The 18,604-nt window shown below is 52.1% G+C and overlaps 1 protein-coding gene across 2 annotated transcripts in view; it reads right to left on the bottom strand.

Annotated features, from left to right (window-relative positions):
- Nucleotides 1-1,135: 1,135 nt before the first annotated feature.
- The window catches only part of Sufu (SUFU negative regulator of hedgehog signaling), a 92,652-nt gene continuing 75,183 nt past the window's right edge, over nt 1,136-18,604 (bottom strand). For both annotated transcript variants that reach the window (XM_038328252.1, XM_038328260.1), the window contains exons 9-12: nt 15,135-15,269; nt 13,042-13,180; nt 4,493-4,561; nt 1,136-2,169 (exon numbers count right to left, since the gene is read on the bottom strand). In XM_038328252.1, the coding sequence (XP_038184180.1) occupies nt 2,080-2,169; nt 4,493-4,561; nt 13,042-13,180; nt 15,135-15,269 (433 nt within the window). In that variant the 3' untranslated portion in view covers nt 1,136-2,079. The remainder of the gene's footprint in view (nt 2,170-4,492; nt 4,562-13,041; nt 13,181-15,134; nt 15,270-18,604) is intronic.

The following is an 18,604-nucleotide window of genomic DNA, read 5'->3' as shown; positions in this document are numbered from 1 at the left end:
TCCCTGTTCTGTAAGAATGGGGCCACCAAGCAGGTGGTGGCAAAGACCTTGCAGGCCTAGGGCAAGCAGTTGACCAGAAGTCTCACATAGCTTGCATTCTCGCCCCCAAGCCAGGCTAAGGGAGGGCAGAATGCAGCAGTGGGTCCTTAGGCAGGTCTCCGGGAGAATGGGGGAGGGGAACCTTTACCACACTGGTCAAGACAGCAAGGGATAGAGGCAAACTGAGAGCATCTCTTGGCCCATATCTTTCAGAAGACAAGAGCTTTAAAAAGGCAAGGTTGGAAGTGTCCTTGTGGAAAAGTCCCACTGGGCGGTGGTGGCACACACCTTTAATCCCAGCACTCGAGGGGCAGAGGCAGGCGGATCTCTGTGAGTTCGGGGCCAGCCTGGTCTTCAAGAGCTAGTTCCAGGGCAGGCTCCAAAAGCTACAGAGAAACCCTGTCTCGAAAAACCAAAAAAATTAGAAAAGGAAAAGTCCCAGGGCAGCATGGTGTCTACTCCAGAGAGGCTTGAATTCTGGCTGGTGGGGGCCTGCAGCCAGCCTCTCAGTGGCTCCAGATGGGTCTGCCCCCAAGTGCTGGCCTTGGAACTAACTGCTTAGATTTGGGCTATGTAGAAGGGGCCATTCCTTGAAAGGGTAATTCCTGCTCCCTCCAGCCCCCAGCCAGCAATGTGCTCCCTGGGAGCAACTCTCTTTGGCTGTTGACCTCTGGGCCTCCTGGGGTACCCTGGCAGTACCCATTATAGGTGGTGGAAGCAGAGTAGTAGATAGAACTCTTGCAAGGTCCCTGACAGAAAAAAAAATGTCTTTCCTTTGGAGAGATCAGAACTTAAAGAATTAAGAAGCTGGGCAGTGGTGGTGCCTTTAATCCTAGCTGGGTGGCCAGCCTGGTCTACAGAGTGAGTTCCAGCACAGACAGGGGCTGTTACACAGAGAAACCCTGTTTCAACGTGGCCAGAGACAGGCTGGCTCCTGGGGGGCGTAGAGTTCTGGGGTGAGAGAATGAGGCCCCACACAAGGGGCCAGGCTATAAGAAAAGGCAATGAGGAGATAAGAGGTGAGTAAGGAAGGGATGTGGGAAGGATGGGGCCACAGAGAGCAGCCAGCAAAATGATAGCGAAGGGACCTTGAGAGTCTGATTCTTCAGTTTTTAATAAGCTAGAGTCCCACAGCCCAGGGGGTGGGAATGCAGGGGACAGGGGACTCAGAGCTGGGGTCCTGAGGAGTAGGATGAGGAGGCAATGGGCTCTACCCTCTCCTTGGCAGGCCTGGCTGGGTACAAAAGGACTGGAAGACATAGCTAGGACCATCATCCCATGTCATTGAGTCCCTAAAGTCCCCACAGCCTTGTAGGAGCCTAGTTCATTTGGAAGGCAGTGGCACCCCTTTTAGGCCATGGCATATCTGGCCCCAGGCAGGGCTACATAGAAAGTGTGTCAGTTGTTCCCTATCCCAGGTTCCTCCAGGGCTCAGAGCTGACAGGCAGCACCAGGCACCTTCTTGGACAGATGGTGTGGGGGAGGCAGAGCCCCCAGACCCCTGTCTAAGAGAATGATGAAGTTCATCTAGGAATGAAGTCCTGTTTAAAAAAAAACCTCTATGTACATGGCTTCTGGGCCATCTCTGCTGAGCAATAAAAATACCATCCGGTTTCCACAACAGACTAAGGAAGGCAAAAACAATCGTGAAGGAGCAATTGTTCCACAGGCAGGAGCAGCCTGACCGCGCGAAGGCTCGCTGGGGTAGAACTGGGCAGTGTGTCCACACGTGTGCTCTGCACACCTGGCTGTGTGACAAGGATGTCCTTCCCCGGAGCACATCAGTCAAACCTGTGGCAGCAGCAGGTGGGTGAGGACCTTTACAGCTGCAGCCTCACTCACTGGCATGCAGGACAGGGGCCTGGTCATACGGACTTGGTAGCTGGGAGTGAGGCCCCTGAGCTGGAGGTGAGGTGGGGCCTGTGGTGGGTGCAGCACTTGGCAGTCATCCTCACCCTTGTCCTTTTATTCACGCGAGTCTCCTTTACACTGCTGTCACACCGAAGTCACTGGGTTGGCCCCCATGGGGCCTAGCCCAGGCTAGTGCAGTGGGCTGTCGAACACCACGTCAGGGAGGATGGAGACTTTGAGCTTCTTTTCAGGCCAGCTGTACTCTTTTGGAAGTTTAAACTGCGGAGGGGGCAAGCACAGAGCCCGAGCGTTCTGGTTAGCAAACTCCATTGCCTTCTAAGACAGTACCCAGAGAGAGGCAGAGAACTGACCCAGACCTGTCCCTAGGATGCTGGGGACAAGACAGGCTATTAAAGATCTCTCAAATGCTAGCCCAGAGTGTGCGTGCGTGCGTGTGCGTGCGTGCATGTGTGTGTGTGTGTGTGTGTACACGAACACGAGTGCATGCATGCGCTGGTCCAGGTGCTCCTATCCTCCCACCAGACTGCAGAGGGCGTGTCTTCCTAGCTCTTGGACTGAGTAGACATCCCTCAGGCTCTTTTCCTAGGTTCTGCCTCCAGCCACAAGCATGTAAGGAATCTGCTCCCTGAGGCCCTGGGGCTGGAGGATAGGGGACCCAGCAGGGAGTAGACGTCTGTCATTGTCATGGGCTCTCTTTCTGAGGCTATTGTGGGAAGGAATCTAGAACCTGTCCTCCAGAGCTGGGTCAAAGGGTCAACAAAGAAGGAGGCTGTAGCTCAGCCCCACCCCCATGTGACCCTGCAGGGATATAGCATGTCCTAGGACGGACATCCTCAGAAGGAGAAATCCTTCACTACCCACTGCCCCTTCACCCTGCTTCCCAGGGTTTGTTGCTCAGAGTGATCCCAGATGAGAGTCAAGGTCTTCCACATTCGAGATCAATGGCAGCCTGACTTTTATTTCTCTCACTTACCTGGGCCTTCTGTTTGTGAAAAGGGAGGAGCTGACTTCTTATTCCTCTGGGTTCTAGAACCTTCATGTAGCTTAGCACACAGCTGGTGCTCAATAAATTCTCTCTGACTTGGGGTTAGCACAGGAGCTCTCAGAGCCCCCACTGTCTTGGGGCTGGGCTGGGCTGCAAGTCAGGGCCAGCGAGAGGAGGGCAGAATCATGACCCAGCCTGCCTGGAGTGGGGCTGGGGGTGGACAAACTAACACTTCCTGGCCGGTTCCCTCCGCGCCCTCCCTCTCATGGGGGACTGAAGACCCAGGACAGAGTGGAGACTGGGCAGGGTGTGGGGATAGCCTCTGGATAGGAGAGCAGAAAGGGAAGTCATTTTTAGTGACCTAATTTCTGAAGCTCCCCTTGGCTCCTGTCTCTCTTGCCTGGACTGTCCCCTCCCGCCCAGTCAGCACCCAAGCTCAGAGTAGCAGCTTGGCATAATGCCACTACAGTGTGACAAGACCTCCGGAAGCCCTTCTGGGCAGCTAGCTTTGGCCTGACTGAATGGGGGAGCGAGGCCTCTGAGGCAGCAACTTGTAGGGGTGACTGGCTGGCATGGATTGGGTGCTAGATAACCTTGGAATACATAAATGAATTAACTGATCAAGCTGGATCCCTGGAGTGGGGACAGGGAAGACATGGCTCTATTAGGGTGCCAACTCTGAGGAGTTTCTATCTATCCTGAGTCTGAGGCTTGTGTGGTTCTGGGAGAGCCGACCCCTGGGTGCTCCTGCCTGGCTTCTGGGAAGTAAGGGAGCTAGCACATTAGGGCAAAGGGAGGGAAGGGTCAGGCTCTGCCACAGGCAGCCCGGGGAGGACAAGAAGGTCTTCCAGGGGCCTGGGAAGCTTGCTAATATTTCACTACCCCATGGAGCACTAGGGCCAGCAAGGCTTGCCTGTCTGCTGCCTGGGTGCTGCTTAGTAGGAGGCAGGAGGAGAAGGGACTTTCCAGGATGAGGTAAGTCCCTGCAAATGAGGAGGCCAGGAACAAGGAAGAAAAACAAAAGGGATTATGGACTCCATTCCTGTACCCCAGAGAAGAAGCCAAGGGGAGGAATAACCCACCTGGCCTGCCAGTTCCTCAGGCTTTGAGCTAGCCAAGAAGAGGCTGAGAGAGGCAAGCTATAGCTGGAGAAGGAAGGGAGTGTGGCTCTTGGGTGGCCCAAGGCAAGAGCAGGAGTCCCCTTCTGCCCACTAGAACTCCCCAGTGGAATGTTCTCTGGCAGCAGACATGGGCTTTCTGTTCAGAACCTGCCAGGGAACAGCAGGGGCTGGGGAGAACTCTAGCCTGAAGGCCCTGGCTGCTTCTTCAATGAGGTTCTCAAGAGCTGGCAATTCAGTTTGCTGGGTGTCCTCACAGGGGTGGGGGTGGGGCAGAGGTGGTTCATGGAAACGGAAGAAAAATAAAGTCATTGAACATTCTCAGAGTCCTCTCTACATTATCCCTGTACTTCAGAAAACAGCCCACTGAAGTGTGAGCATGTGCACACATGCACACACACAGGTGCACACACACGCACACAGGTCCATGTTCTCAAGCCCAGGACCCCTCTCTGAGTGAGAAACCAAACAGGCTTACTTCCTCCGGGGAAGTCAGATCTTCCAAGTCCTCCAACATTTTCTCTACAAATTCTTCCGTCAACAGAATCTGGGAAAGAAAGCAAAAGGCAGGTTTTTATTTGGAAAAAAAAAAAACCCAAAAAACAAACAACAACAACAACAAAAAAAACCCAAACTATATACAGCCCTTTTGCCAACTGCCAAGTTAGGGAAGTTTATTCGCTATGGAGGAGGGATGGCCCACTGATCGGTGCTAGGGACAGAGGGAAGTACTTCAGGCGTCTGAAAAGAAAATTGTGCTCTCTCAATGCCTTCCCCCCACCCCCACCTGCTGTGCCATAGGCTAGAGAAGGGCGACCAATGAGGTGCGGTGTGGCAGTAGAGAAAGGGATGGCATCTGGAAGATGGCAGTGCTGGCCTCGGAAGGGAACTGGAAGGCAGCAGACACAGGGCAAAGGAGAGGAACAGGAAAGCCCAAGGCCATAGGAGAGCCACTGCCAAGGTCCTTGCCTGATCAGGCTCAAGTGTTCCCACCCACTTCTCCCAACCCTGTAGGACAAAAGGAATCTGTTTGACTTTGGAATACAAGCCCTATCTGGGATTCAGATGCACCCTAGTGTTGGAGCATAAGCCTGGGTTCAATCCCTACCACTGGGGGATGGGGATAGCAGGTAAAAACCAAGAAAAAAAAATCTGAGCTGCAGAATAAGCTGCCTGTCCCTTCACAGAGGGGGCTGAGACTTAGAATTTCCCTTTCCAGCCACAGGGTCATGTCTCAGGCTGTCCCTGCAGGCCCCAGTCAGCAGCTATGTTGACTTCTGAGACACCTCCTCTCTGAGTGTCTCCATCTCCCCACTCTACTGCTTTATTCTGATCCTGGTACCACAAGGTTTGATGACCAAGACTGTCTAGCACCACTATTTGCAGGAATAACCACTATGCCCTAAGCAAGTTTTCTCAGTTAATGGGAACATCCACAGCAACTCAGAGCTCTGTTAAGCCTTTCACAATTGATGGCTCTCTCAGACAGATCTGCTGGTCCAGGCTGAGCTCACCCATGCTCTCCTTGCAGACCCTGGGCCTTTCTACTCCATCCTTCCTGCCCTGGTCTATAGGAGCTCTCCACTTCTCTGGTGGATGCTGTGCAGTGCACAGAGGAAGAAGAGTAAAAGGATGCAAAGCCAACTGAAGGGCTCCTTTCAGAGAAACCGTCCCTTTCAGAAGGTTGGGAAAATACCCATGAAGTTTCCCTTGGGACTTGATCAGTTTGTAAGGGCAGGGGTTTCCGTTCTGTGACATGAGGTGAAGTGACAAGGAGGTTGATGGTGTGGTGGTGGCGAGTGAGAAGGAAAAGCTCTAACCTACCAGACACTATGCTGACTGTTCACACCTGATCTCTTTCAGTCTCCTTCCAGAAAGGGAAACTGAGGCACCTGCCTTGTGGGCCAAAGTAAGACCATATGTCATGTCTTGGCCTGGAACCTGCTGTTTTAGACTCTTAGGTGGAGGACACTGACTCACATATTCATTCTTCTTGGACAAGTAAGCCTGTTTCCCACCCAACCAGCAGCTCCCTAGAGGAACAGACCCGCCTTCTCAAAACAGGAGCAAACAGCTCTGACCAAGAATGAGGGAGAGACACACGGAGGGACAGAGGAGAGAGAGAGGACACACACACACACATACAGAGAGAGAGAGAGAGAGAGAGAGAGAGAGAGAGAGAGCGAGCAAATAGTATCCAGGGGAGTGTCCATCCATCCAAAGCACTCATTCCTTTCCTCCTCCAAGCTCCCCAGAGGGGGTTGGCTGGCTCTTTCCAGCCTGTCTGGCACTTTCTGGTCCTTGGCCACATCCAGTCACACCTGGCTTTCCTTCCTGGAGTCTGAGCCCTCCTCCTCTTACCCTATGGGTCCCCTCCCCCAAGCCGAGTTTCTCCACTGGTTATCACCAGTCTGCTTGAGTAATATAAAGTCACATTCATATTTTCGGCATTTCCGGGGCTTGTTGCCATCTCTGAAACACTAGCACAAGCATAGCTCAAACCCAGTTATATTACAATGACTCCAGTACTGGCCGGGTTGGGTTCATTTCTAACCCATAAATAATCCACAGGGAGGGTCTTTCTCCAGAATGATAACCAGGTCTGGAACTTTGGTAAAATGGGGTGGGGGAGGGCTTCCAAGGATGGTGGCCACCCAAGGAGACTCCCAAGGGTGTTTTTCAACAACAGGAAGGTGAGGCCACCAACAGTCCAGTCCTAAGCCAGCGCCTCTGTCAAAGGCCTGCACTGCTGAATTATGGAGGCTTTCAGCAGAGCTGCCACTAAGTGTGGCACCATCTGTGTGTGGACTTAATTTTGTACTCTGTTGGGGGAGGGGATGACAAGACCCCCCCAAACAGGGACAACTCCTAGCTGTCCATTTTCACTTTTGATGATTTGCTGGTTTCTGCTGGAAACCACATTGTTTTAAAAGAAATAAAGGGGGAAATTATACATGAGATCCACATGATATTAAGGGTGACATTCTCGGCAAAGAAACACGACAGACTGTCATAGCTCCAGGCACCTGATTTAATTTCCTTTGGGAGTTAAACCTTAGAAGCTTGGACTGAACAAACAGGCCCTGTTCTCTGCAGATTTCAGAGCTGGAGCTGAGAATGTTAACAGATCTTATCGACAGGATACTGGAGATAGGCAGCTATGATGGAGCAGCTCCCGGGAGCTCTCCCTGGGAACAAGACTCGCTGTTGTGATGCTACTGTGGGAAAGGCCTGTGCAGGCCTAGGGCTTGGAGCTCCTGAGGCTCACCGTCTCCCTGGAGCGACCAGCCTCTGTCACAGTAATACAGGACAGTGGAAATGACCAATCACAGGGGCAGTACCTGTCTTGTGTGCAGGCTCTGTGCTAAGTGCTGCCCTGCATCTCCTCACTGATCCTGTGATGGCTTCCACGGGGCTGTGACTCTAGTTCCCAGTGTGTTGATGACTGGCTCCTGAGGAGAAGACAGTCTTCTTGGCTTCAGAGCAGTGCCTGCCTGCCTGCCTGCCTGCCTGGGTGATGGAGCATGTTCTTTTCCTGTTTGGGGAAGGTGCATCGACTCTAAAGGTGTGTATACTCAGGGCCAACTTCTGATGGGGGTAGGGAGGTAATGGTTGCTTCTACCAATGGCCTGAAGAACAGCACCCTCAAGCCCAGCCACGAGTATGTATGTTCTCATTTCAACAGGGCTGGAAACCGAGCATCACAAACACACTGCTGCTAACAACAAATAAACAAAGCGTGCTGGCTAATTAGAAAGGAAAGCATGCTATATACCATTGAGCCATCCATTTTTTTTAATGTTTTGAGACAGGGTCTCTCTATTTAGTCCCAGCTGTCCTGGAACTCCCTGTGCAAGCCAGACTAGTCTCAAACTCACAGAGATTCTCCTGCCTCTCCTTCCTGAGCACGGGGCGCCACACCTCACTCTGAGTCCACACACTTTAACAGTTCCTCTAGCCCAGAAAAGAGCGGCAGAAATAATGACAAATCATTACAGCAATCACTGCACTGTCATCCATGCATGCATGCATGAAGAACTGGGACAAAACACTGAGGAGTATGTGCAAATAGTCCTTGGAGGGAGGAAATGCTCTAATGATAGAGGAAAGGCCCCTGGACCAATCTGAGTGACACATTCCCCTGAAGGGCTCTGGAGAATGTGGCACTGCTGGGCTATGCACTCCCTAGAACACCAAGGGGATGCAAAAACACCAGCATTTTCACTACACCCCATGAGATCACACTGGGAGAAAGTGCAAGGAAAGAGGCCCAGGAGGAGCGAGCACAGGGTCAATTAACAGTGGCTGCAGCTCCACCACTATTGGGCTGACTGAGGGTACCGTCAATTGGAGAGGGATTGGAATCTAGGCTCGGTTGGTAGATCACTCCAGTGGGCACACATCTCAGGCCATGAGAGGTACAGTCAGACAGCCTGGCTTGGTGGTGGTGAGAAAGGACTGTCAACAACCTCTCAATTCTCCAGGTTCCAGCAAGTTCCAGAAAGGAACCTGAAAAACGATCTTTTGTCGGTGCCTGCCCTGGGCAGGCCCGGCTGCGCTGCAGGCAGGGGCTAGAGGGCTACAAATCTGACACTCATTCCAAGGTCTGTGGTCAACAGATGTCTGAGCGGCTGACAATGCCATTCCTTCCCTTCGGTACGATGACAATCCACACTTTGTCTTGGGCCTTGTTTGCTCCTTATGTTGACATGTTGTTCTGCTTCCCAGCAAGTTTGGCTTTCTTTCCCTCCCTTTCCTTTTCTCCAGGAAGGAAATGTGCTCTTTACAGAGACTGGCCTGCCAAAGAGCAGCTCTGGTGCCCTCGATGGCAGTGAGTCGGGGCAGGAGCAGCTCTGGCGCCCTCGATGGCAGTGAGTCGGGGCAGGAGCAGCTCTGGCAAGCACCATGGCAGTGAGGTGGGGACTCACAAGGGCTCGGGTCTGCTGTTTCCCTTTCCCCCATCTCAGACAAAGGCCAGCTAACAGCTTGTGGACACTCCCGTGCTGGGAGGGGCAGAGGCGTGTGCTTGTGAGCCAGGGAAGGGGGGCGCACTCACTCATTTCCTGCTCTGGGTGGGTGGTGAGAAGTTGGCTTTGGTGGCCAGAAGCAGGCTTGGGCTCCAGCTGTTGACACAGCAGGGAATTACTGTTGCTCTAAACCTTAATAGGCACAGGACTCCGACAATGAGGTCTGGAGACAGCCCAAGCCAAAGTCTCCAAAGGAGGCAGGTATATCTAGGCCCACCAGCAGGAGAAATGGTAGGCATCAGAAAAGGGGTGCCAGGAGCTGGGGACTCCCAGGTTGCCCACTATAAAGAATCCAAAAGGGTGCATGGGAACAGGAGAACACAGGACCTTGGCTGAAGGAGTATGGGGAGCCTGTTCCTGGGTTGGGTAGAGTTTAGCAGTGGTTTCCCAGCCTGGCTGGGAACATCAGACCCCACTGGGAACAGCTGTGAAGTGTCTTCTCCCAAGCCAGAGACCTCCCATTGGGCCGGTGGGGAGTGGCTGGGACTAAGGGCGCCACCTGGGTGAGTTGTCAGACACCACACAGCTGAGAAAGCATTGCAGGGCCTAAAAAAAATAATCTCGTGTTTGGTGATCTACCCTCTCTGTGACCTCTGGGACTGAAGCTTCACTCCTTCAGACTGCCCTGCCTAGGAACTGATGACTGAACTGACTCAGTGCTGGGCAGGGCTCTGCTCAGAAGATTGACAGTTCAGGACAACAGGCCAAGGGAGAAGCATGCCACAGTCCCCCATGAGCAGGCCTGCTTCAGGGTCTGGAGACTTCTCATGAAGCTCTGGACTTGGCTTTCAGGTTCTCTGATCTTAAGGGTGACACAAAGCAGGATGGATGCAGCCAGGTCTCTTCTCTGGAAAGAGTATAGGCTCAAGCCAATTCCTGCCCCTGCAGCAATTCCTGATGTGTGAGTTTCCAACTATACTTGCCCGCCTCTTCTTCAGGTCTTGGGTCCTGACTTCCCCAGGCCTGAGTCTCTCTGAGGTGGTAGAAAGTGGGGGAGCAGGTGGCAGCCTTGGATGGGGTGGGTAGAGAAGCCTGTCTGAGGCCATCCCACCAGGGCAGAAAAGGACTCTGGCTCTCTAGCCTTCCCTTTCTCTCATCGTCCTTTCCCAGCACAGGGAGAATGAATGCCTTCCCTTCCCTCAGAGATAGCAGGTCTGGGCTGGCAGCCAGAACAAGGTGCCAGCCAAGACAAGGTGCCAAGGCTGGGAGTGAGCACTCTAAAGGCTGCTGAAGGCTGATGCAAGACAGTCTCCCTGCCCCTCCCACTTCAGCTGTGACCCACAGGGTCAGTTCAAGCAGCAACTTAGGTCTTTACATCCTATGCCTACTGCTTTTAATCACCCCTGCTCCTCTGCCATCAGTAGGCCTGGCCACACAAGGGCACACAAGGCTCAAAGAGACACCCCAGATCCTGTGAGTGAGTGGCAGATGGCTGTAGGGAGCAGGGGCAGGTCTGTGGGTGTCGAGTTCTCTCTCCAAACAGGCCTGGGCCCCTTCTTGGCACAGCGGGGCTTGATCTGTGACTGAATGGAACCTCAGGTCCTACAGACTCCTGGGGAGACAGCTGGTCCTTGCGAGGCAACCTAGAGGCCCACAAGTCATGACAAGCCCAGTTCCCACAAGCTGGGGAGCTGTCTATGACCACAGAGGCAAGACCCTAAAGGGAAAGTCAGGCAGGCAGACAGATGCAGAAAACGCTGACTGCTCTCAGGCAGGGAGGAAGCTGATGTGGGTGTTGGCTTCACTGCTGAAAACCCGGCTGGCTGGGGCAGGTCAGATGGTGAGTTTCCCAGGGCTCCTTGCAAAGAGCCTGAGAAACCTCTCGGTGATCAAGGGTGCATGCTTGGAGGGCGGGACCCGAGCCAGCCTTCCCAGAGCTCTCCTGAGGGCGGCCCATGGTGGACCACACTAATGAGCCCATAACAGGCCTTTGATTAAGCAGTCCCAGCACAGCAACTTGATTGAAACATGCCGAGGCCAGCAACTCGTTCCCACCGCTCCCTGGTTCCCTGGGCAACAGCTCACAGGAGGGGACCCAAGTGCTGGGAGGCAGCGGGTGCCCAATGCCCCAACTCACTGGGGGGGCTGCCAACGTGTGTCGGGGAAGGGGGGGGGTCGCCAAGAGCAGGAACACTAGCAGCCAGGGAATTAAGAACTTGGGGTGCAGGAAGCTTCCTTCCAGAAGACTGAGGGGTGCCAGATAACTGTTGAATCTTCTGGGGGCCCAGGTTCCTAAGCAGGCAGAAAGCCAGAGATGCTGTCCACCTCAGCACTCAGGCTGGGAAGATGCGCTCTACAAAAGATGACAGAGTACAAGGGCAGACACTCTTCTTTAGTCTAGGAGGACTCCAGTTCCTAATTCCCTCCAAATGTGCTTGAACGGCAGACGCACACACTCATGAACTCCCAAGAAACTTCTGCTGAGACCTGCTGGCATGATATCATCCACTGGAATGATGATCTGTGGACTCTGTGTGGCTGGGGTCACCTGTGGGGATCCCCATTTCCCACCTCCATACTAGTCTGTCTGGTTGTCGGTAGAGATAGGTAGCAGCTTGGGACATGGCTAGGGATGGGAATGGAGGTATGGGAGGCCGTTTCTACTTGTACTGGGCTCATTTCAAATGTTACACTTTGGAGCTTTTGCTACAGTAACTACCAACACCACACAGACAGAAATCTAATGTTACCAAGTGGGACTTTTAAAATGTATTTATAACTTTATGGTTCAAAGTAATTTTGTTATGAAACAATGTAATAACAACAGTGGAAAAAGGCAAGATAATTTATGGAACACAATATCCCTAAAGCACTAGCTCCCATTCCTACCTCTGGGCTCAGAGTGGTTGGTAGTCTTTGTTTGCTGTTTGTTTTAATTAAGGGTTAGGACTTTGGTGGGGGCAGGGAGGAGGTTGTTGTGAGGGAGGAGAGCATCAGCTGCAAGCAGACACACGCAGACAAAAACATACCATAGAAAGAGTAGTGCAGACCCCAGACTGGGTTATCCACAAAGCCAGTGTAATTCTCTTCCTTTTTACTATAATTCCCCCCTGCTTTCTCTAACACATCACAAAACAAAGCTTGGTTACCTTTCGAATGGAGGTCAGATTCTCTTTCTGCAGCCCCAAATCCCTTTTTTTTTTTAAAGATAGGGTCTCGCTTTGTAGCCCTAGCTGTCCTGGAACTCTCTCTGTAGGGCAGGATGGCCTCAAATTCATAGAGATCCCCCTGCCTCTGCCTCCCAAGTGCTGGGATTAAAGGTGTGCGTTAACACATCTGGCCCTGCTTCCTTTTCTTGATATTCTTGTGAAAAGGAGGCAAATTGCTTTTCTCCTACTCCAAAACACAGCCAAAAGCAAAGAAAGGAGCATAGCAGACCAGGTTAGTGACCCTTAGAGCCCTGGCAGGGTAGGCACTGGAAAGAGGCTGATGGTTCTTAGCCCCAAGCACTGTACTCAACATCAGCTCTGATCCTTGCTCCAAGCAGGAGAGCACAATCACAGAACGCTCTGGACAAGCCATCAGGTTCTGCTCAATACTTTCTATCAGGAGCTCATGGGGTAGCTCTGGTCACTGAGGCCTGCCCAGGGTGGCCACCGAGTTCACTCCTGTGAATTCTGGAGAGGTTTCCATATAGTCACCATATAGTCCATATAGGGTGGCATCCACACGCTGCTCACCCTCCAGTGCCCGTATCTTGACCCCAGGGTAGGAGATGTCTCTGCTCCTCGCACCTGGATCTCCACTGTCACCAGTGGTCGCACCAATGGCCAGGAGAGAAACTCGCAGCAGGGGATGGGAAGAAAGTCAGGAAGTGCCCCTGGAGCTGTGAAGACAGCAGCAGCACCCATTCTCCATAACCACACACAGAGCTCAGGTTCTGAATCCAAGAGGCAGCTCCCAGCTCAGGATGGGTGCCATAAGGAGCTGCCCTCAGAGGGAGGGTAGTCAGCAGGTGAAGAGCCGAGGTGGGAAAAAAGGAAAAAAGGACGCTTCTCACTTGTAACCAGGGTCCATGAGCTGCGTAAGGATGCTCCTCAGTGGCAAAGGCGCCTTCCACTCCCGTGGACACAAACGTGATGGCCATGTCACCTGTGATACTCTTGTAGGTGAAGTGCCGGCCATGCAGGAGTCTGCCCCTGGGGATGGGAACACGGAGACAGTGGGGATCTGGGCCCAGAAACACAGTCCCTAGCCAAGGTGCTACAGAGCAAAGTTCCCTGAGGCCGAGTGCCTGGCCAGTGCCTCCTGAGGGCCCAGTTGCCCACTAACAGGACTTTAACCAAACACGTTCCCTGTAGCACTGTAGCACACTAACGAAAGGCACCACCTTTAGATGCTAAGGGCACCTTTCCGAGGGTCCCTAGCCAGTGGACACTCTGGGCCAGAGCTCAAAGAGCCTCAGGGCAGGAGAGATGTTAGCAGTGTGCCAGCATCATGTCCTGAGTGAAGGAGGACTCATGCCTCCCAGTGGGGCACTTCTGTGCCGTGCAGGATCTTCCACTTGTTCCTGGGCTTTCCTGTAACATTTAAGCAGTTATCCTAGAGGAAATGAGCAAATCTTTAAAAACACAAAAACAAAACAAAAGTCTGAAGCCAAGCAGGGTCACTGCAAGAAGACACCATGAAACCCCAGACTGGAAATATACTTGGAGGAAGGGCAGGCAGTGGCAACCAATGGGCAGGAATGCCAAGCGGCAAAGGAGGCAAAACCAACTCTGCATTCTCAGGCTGCTTCGGATTAACCCTTCCCCAGGCTATAAAGCCCAAGCCTGTGCCCAAGCAGCTGTTAGGAGGACAGTGCTGAAGTCTAATGCTGGCCCTGTTCACTCAGACCACTGGATACCTTTGCCCTGCTGCTCAGAGCAGCTGGTTAAGGCTGACTCACCCCCACTTCTCCTGGCTCTTGGATCCGTGGGCAGTGTTCAAACCATGCAATTCCTTCTTTCTTGTCATTGTGCCCTCGAGTTTAGGGGAATTCTTGTTGCCTCCTGTGCTAGCAAAGCGAGGATGGAACTCCAAGGGTTTGGAGGAAGCCAGCCATAAGAGATCCAGCCTAGTGCAGTGTTCTGCATGACCTGCATCCTGGCCACAAGGCAGGTGCTCTGACTCTCATAGCAGAAGAGCCACAGCTGGACTTCCGGTCCCCCCAGGAGGCTGCTGGGCTTGGCCACTGGGATTGTAAAGAATTGACAGTCTTGCATGGGAAAAGCACCAAGTGAGAGGAGGTAGAGTCCAACCTATCAGAACCCTCCTGCTCCTGACAGCTCAGTATGACCTGTGTCTTAGCTTACGGGATGGCAGGGGCCATCCTAGACTCTCTTGGTCACTCCCAAAGGGAAGCACAGCTGAAGGGCACTTCCTGGACAAAAGAGTATTCTCGGCATCGACTCCCCATGGACTCTGACTCTGAAACTTCTCAGAGAACCAGAGGCTAAGAAAGCCAGGTGTGGAGTCCACACCTTTAACCCCAGCTTCCAGAGGCAGAGGATCTCTGTGAGTTCAAGGCCAGTCAGTAGTGAGACCAATCCAACAAAACAAAATACCAACCCAGGTGACAGACCAATGGGGGATGTGCGCTATGACTCAGGGCTGCTCTAGGTTAAGAGATGCAGAACAGAGCCAAGTGGTGGTGGTGCAACTTTAATCCCAGCACTCAGGAGGGAAAGGCAGGTGGATCTCTGTGAGTTCAAGACCAGTCTGGTCTACAGGAGCAGGACAGGCTCTAAAGGCTACAAAGTAACCCTGTCTCAACCTCCCACCCCCAAGAAAAGAACAGTCCTTCTCTAGCGACGATCTGCAGGGCCATCTGGCCTCACTACTCTGCTTGAATACTTCTCCATCACCTGTGCTACCCAGAGGCTTGGATTCGGGAGGATACTGCAGGGGCTAGTGACACAGAGTCCTGGGACAGAGCTGCCTGAGCGGCTCTCTTCCATCCAACCCTGGACTCCGCTCTAATCAACTGCCCACAGATACCAGTCCTGTGAAAATGGCTAGCTCAAAGCTTTAGCTGATCTGTGCTGGGGAAAGGCAAGACTGTGGAGGCTCTGAGGCCTACAGGGTATTGTGGAATGGAGTGCTTCAGCTCACCTTAGGCAGAGAGGAATGAGGGCCCCTGATTCCTGGTTAAATTTCAGATGTACGCTCTCGAGTTGCCGGGTACGGATCAGCTCGTGGGGGATAACGGCCGTGGAGCTGTCACTTTCTAAGCTGTCTTTGCGGCTCCTGTGAGGCAAGCAAGGGACAGATTAAGCACATGGGGAAAACCACTGGGAGGAGCAAATGGGATTTTCTGGCTGAGTTCCTGGTTAGCAACTATGGTGCCTGTTAACTAAGGTAACACCCTTCACTAAGCACTAGCCAAGGACCAGCAGGTGGCAAGCACTTCTCACTGGCTGCCCATGCCTCCTGACGCCCCATGGGATGGGCACACTGGAACCAGAGTGGCTAAGTTACGTGTTCAGGTTGCGTAGCCAGTGAAGAAGTGGGACTGGTGTTTGGCCTGAAGTCAGGTTCTAGAGCCCACATCTTTGGCCAACACACATGCAAGTTCATGTCACAGTGGCTTGTTTTGCCCCGTGGAATCAACAGGCATTCTGAGAAGCCTTTCTTTTCCTGCGTTGAGCTCTACTAGGCTGATGTGGAATAGCTCTAGGAGCTAGCTGACCTTCAGGTTCTGAGCAAGCACACCCCTGCGTAGGGCAGGCAAGGCAGTGATGTGAGTCTCTAAGCTGGGGATAGTGCAACCCTTGCTGAGGGGTGAATGTTGGGCCCTTATGAGTCAGATGCGTGTGTGGTGTGGTGTGTGCATGTGTGTGGATATGTGTTGTGTGTCGTGTGTGCATGTATGGAAGTCCTAAACTAGATCCCTCCTGACAGTGACCTTGGCCATACTAAGCTGTCAGTGTCACTCCTGCTCTCTCAAGCTCAGCTCCTCACCAACAGCTGGTCACACATCTGGGCTACTGGATCCCTTGCCATTCTAAGTTTTGCTTTTCAAATTCAGCTGTCCTTACTGACCTCCCAAATCTTCCCCAGCAGGAAAAGATGGTCATCCACTGACAGCATTCAAAAGGCGGGGTTCTGGTTTGGGCTGTGAAACCCAGAACAATTCTTCAAGTGTCCATCAAAAAACTAGGGAAGATCATTGTTTGTTTGTTTTTAAATCATCTGAGCAGCAGGCAGGAGCTACTCAGGACGTCTGAGCTGGACAGTCACCCAGGAGCAGGCCTCATCTTACTAAGGTAGGGTGAGCACAGAGGCCCAGCTGACAGGCAGTGGCTCAGCTCGCTCCTCTCCCCAGGTGGATACAACCCTAGATGTGACCTCTTTGTCACCAAGGCATCCCCTCCTGCAGTTTCCCAAAGCTGCCCTGGGAACTACCTTTCCCTTGGCAAGCACTTTCACAAGACCGGTGAAGAAGACAAACACTGGCCAAGAGGGTCACAGTATTCCAAGCTTGGAAAGAAACAACCTGTTTAATTTACCTCTTTCCTTTTCACCTTCTATGCCCGCCTTCCGAGGACAACCCCACATCTCATTCAGGCTCTACTGATGAGTTCAAAGGTTATATGGGGGTGTCCAAGCAAGAGCAGAATACAGGACACGAGAGCAGCCATGTTTGTCAAGGTTTCCTCTGTGCCAGGCTCTCTGTTGCAGTCACTCAGCCGGTCCTCACACAAGCATGGATGCTTGCTCTCTTAGCCCTTTTATTTTTTTTTTTTTTTATTTTTTGTTTTTTTTCGAGACAGGGTTTCCCTGTAGTTTCTAGAGCCTGTCCTGGAGCTAGCTCTTGTAGACCAGGCTGGCCTCGAACTCAGAGATCCGCCTGCCTCTGCCTCCCGAGTGCTGGGATTAAAGGCGTGCGCCACCACCGCCCGGCCTCTCTTAGCCCTTTTACAAATAAAGTGAGCCAAAACAACCTCAAGGTCAGTTTTACTTTTGGGGGTCCTGGGGCTGAAACTCAGAGGCTCATGCATACTAGGCAAATGCTTTACCACCAGCCCCAGCAAGCCCCAGAGTTACATAGCAGAGCCAGGATGTGCCTTATAATCACACTGTGAACATCTGATGACAGGTTCTCTACCCTTATGCTGCCACGCTGCTCAGTGGCGTTGAGGCCTGGCCTGCTGGGTGGGACCTTCTGGAGGATCCTGGTCTCAGGGGGCCAGGCAAAAATGCTGATGAATAGCCATGGGAGGTGGGGGGGGGGCTGGTAGAGATGAATCACACAGCACACAGGGCTAGAGTCTCAAGCTGGAGGGAAAAATAAATTGTTGAAAGTCAGCTAAAGTCACCTTGGTAACTGCTACAACACACTCACCCAGAACGGGGACATCAAACCCAACTGCAAACAGCTTTCAAGAAGCAGCAAAGAATCATCTGAAGAATTAATGTGACAAGTGCCCACATTTACACCTCCCACCAACCTTCAATCATTTGAGAAAACATACTTTAATCTTTTAAGAAAAAAAGAATCTCAAAATGCTAGATCTGCATTCCTGGAGCCTGGGTATTTCCGGCATACTGCCTCGGTGGAAAAGCGGCTGCTTCACACGCGCAGGAGCCCAGCTTTTTGCTGATTTGTTTTTTCTGGACATCGATGCAGAAGCATGAATTATTTGTGTGGGCTGGGTGAGGTATTAAATCTGCAGCCAACACAGGTTTGCAATGTTTTGCATGGTTGTCAGCTTAATCTTAGTCATAAAAAAAATAAGTAGTGTGCTCGGCAGCATGGCCTAATTCTTCAGCTGGGCTTTCTCCCTGAGTTTTCCACAGAGGATAAGGCAGAGTTTTGGGGGTGGGGGCTGGGAAGGAGAGGGGCTTCTGGGGAGACATGATCCATAGCCACTAGGAGGCCTAGGGGACATGGATCCAGGAGCATGCTCAATGAGGCAGAGTAACAAATATCACAGGTGACCTTGGCAAATGACAACCTTTCTCTTTCCTTTTTTAAGACAAGGTCTCGCCATGTAGCCCAGGCTGGTCTTTAATTTTATCACATTTATCTAGTGTGTGTGTGCGCATATAGAAGTCAGAGGACAACTCGCAGGGGTTGGTTCTCCTATTACAGAAGCCCAGGGATCAATCTCAGGCCCATCAGACTTTGTGGCATTTGTCTTTATCTGTTGGGGTATCTCAGCACCCCACTCTTGAACCCCCAGACTGGTCTTGAACACATATTGCTCTCATCTTGACTCAACCTCTGGAGTAGTGGGATTCCAGGTGTGTAGCAGGGTAGCGCTCATATTTAAGTGAGATGAGTCTAAGGTAGTATCTAATAGTGCATGGGTACTGCAGTTGCTTCTCAGCTCCTCCTGCAAGAATGGCAATGGCTAACAGAAATTTGTTTGCCGTTATTCTGGGCTCAGAGTCCAGTTGCCCCTGGCCAGATCTGCAAAGGTCTTGTTTTTTTTTCCCCACCCCCAATAATGGCAATTTTCTTTTTCTTTTTTTTTTTCCTTTTTCTTTTCTTTTCTTTTTCTTTTTTTTTTTTTTTTTTTTTTTTTTTTTTTTTTTTTTTTTTTTTGAGACAGGGTTTCTCTGTAGCTTTGGAGCCT

The sequence above is a fragment of the Arvicola amphibius genome, chromosome 1 (assembly GCF_903992535.2).
Source record: "Arvicola amphibius chromosome 1, mArvAmp1.2, whole genome shotgun sequence".
In the NCBI taxonomy this organism is placed as follows: Eukaryota; Metazoa; Chordata; class Mammalia; order Rodentia; family Cricetidae; genus Arvicola; species Arvicola amphibius.
The sequence above is the reverse complement of the archived record's forward strand: the minus strand, read 5'-3'. Positions and strand labels throughout refer to the sequence as shown.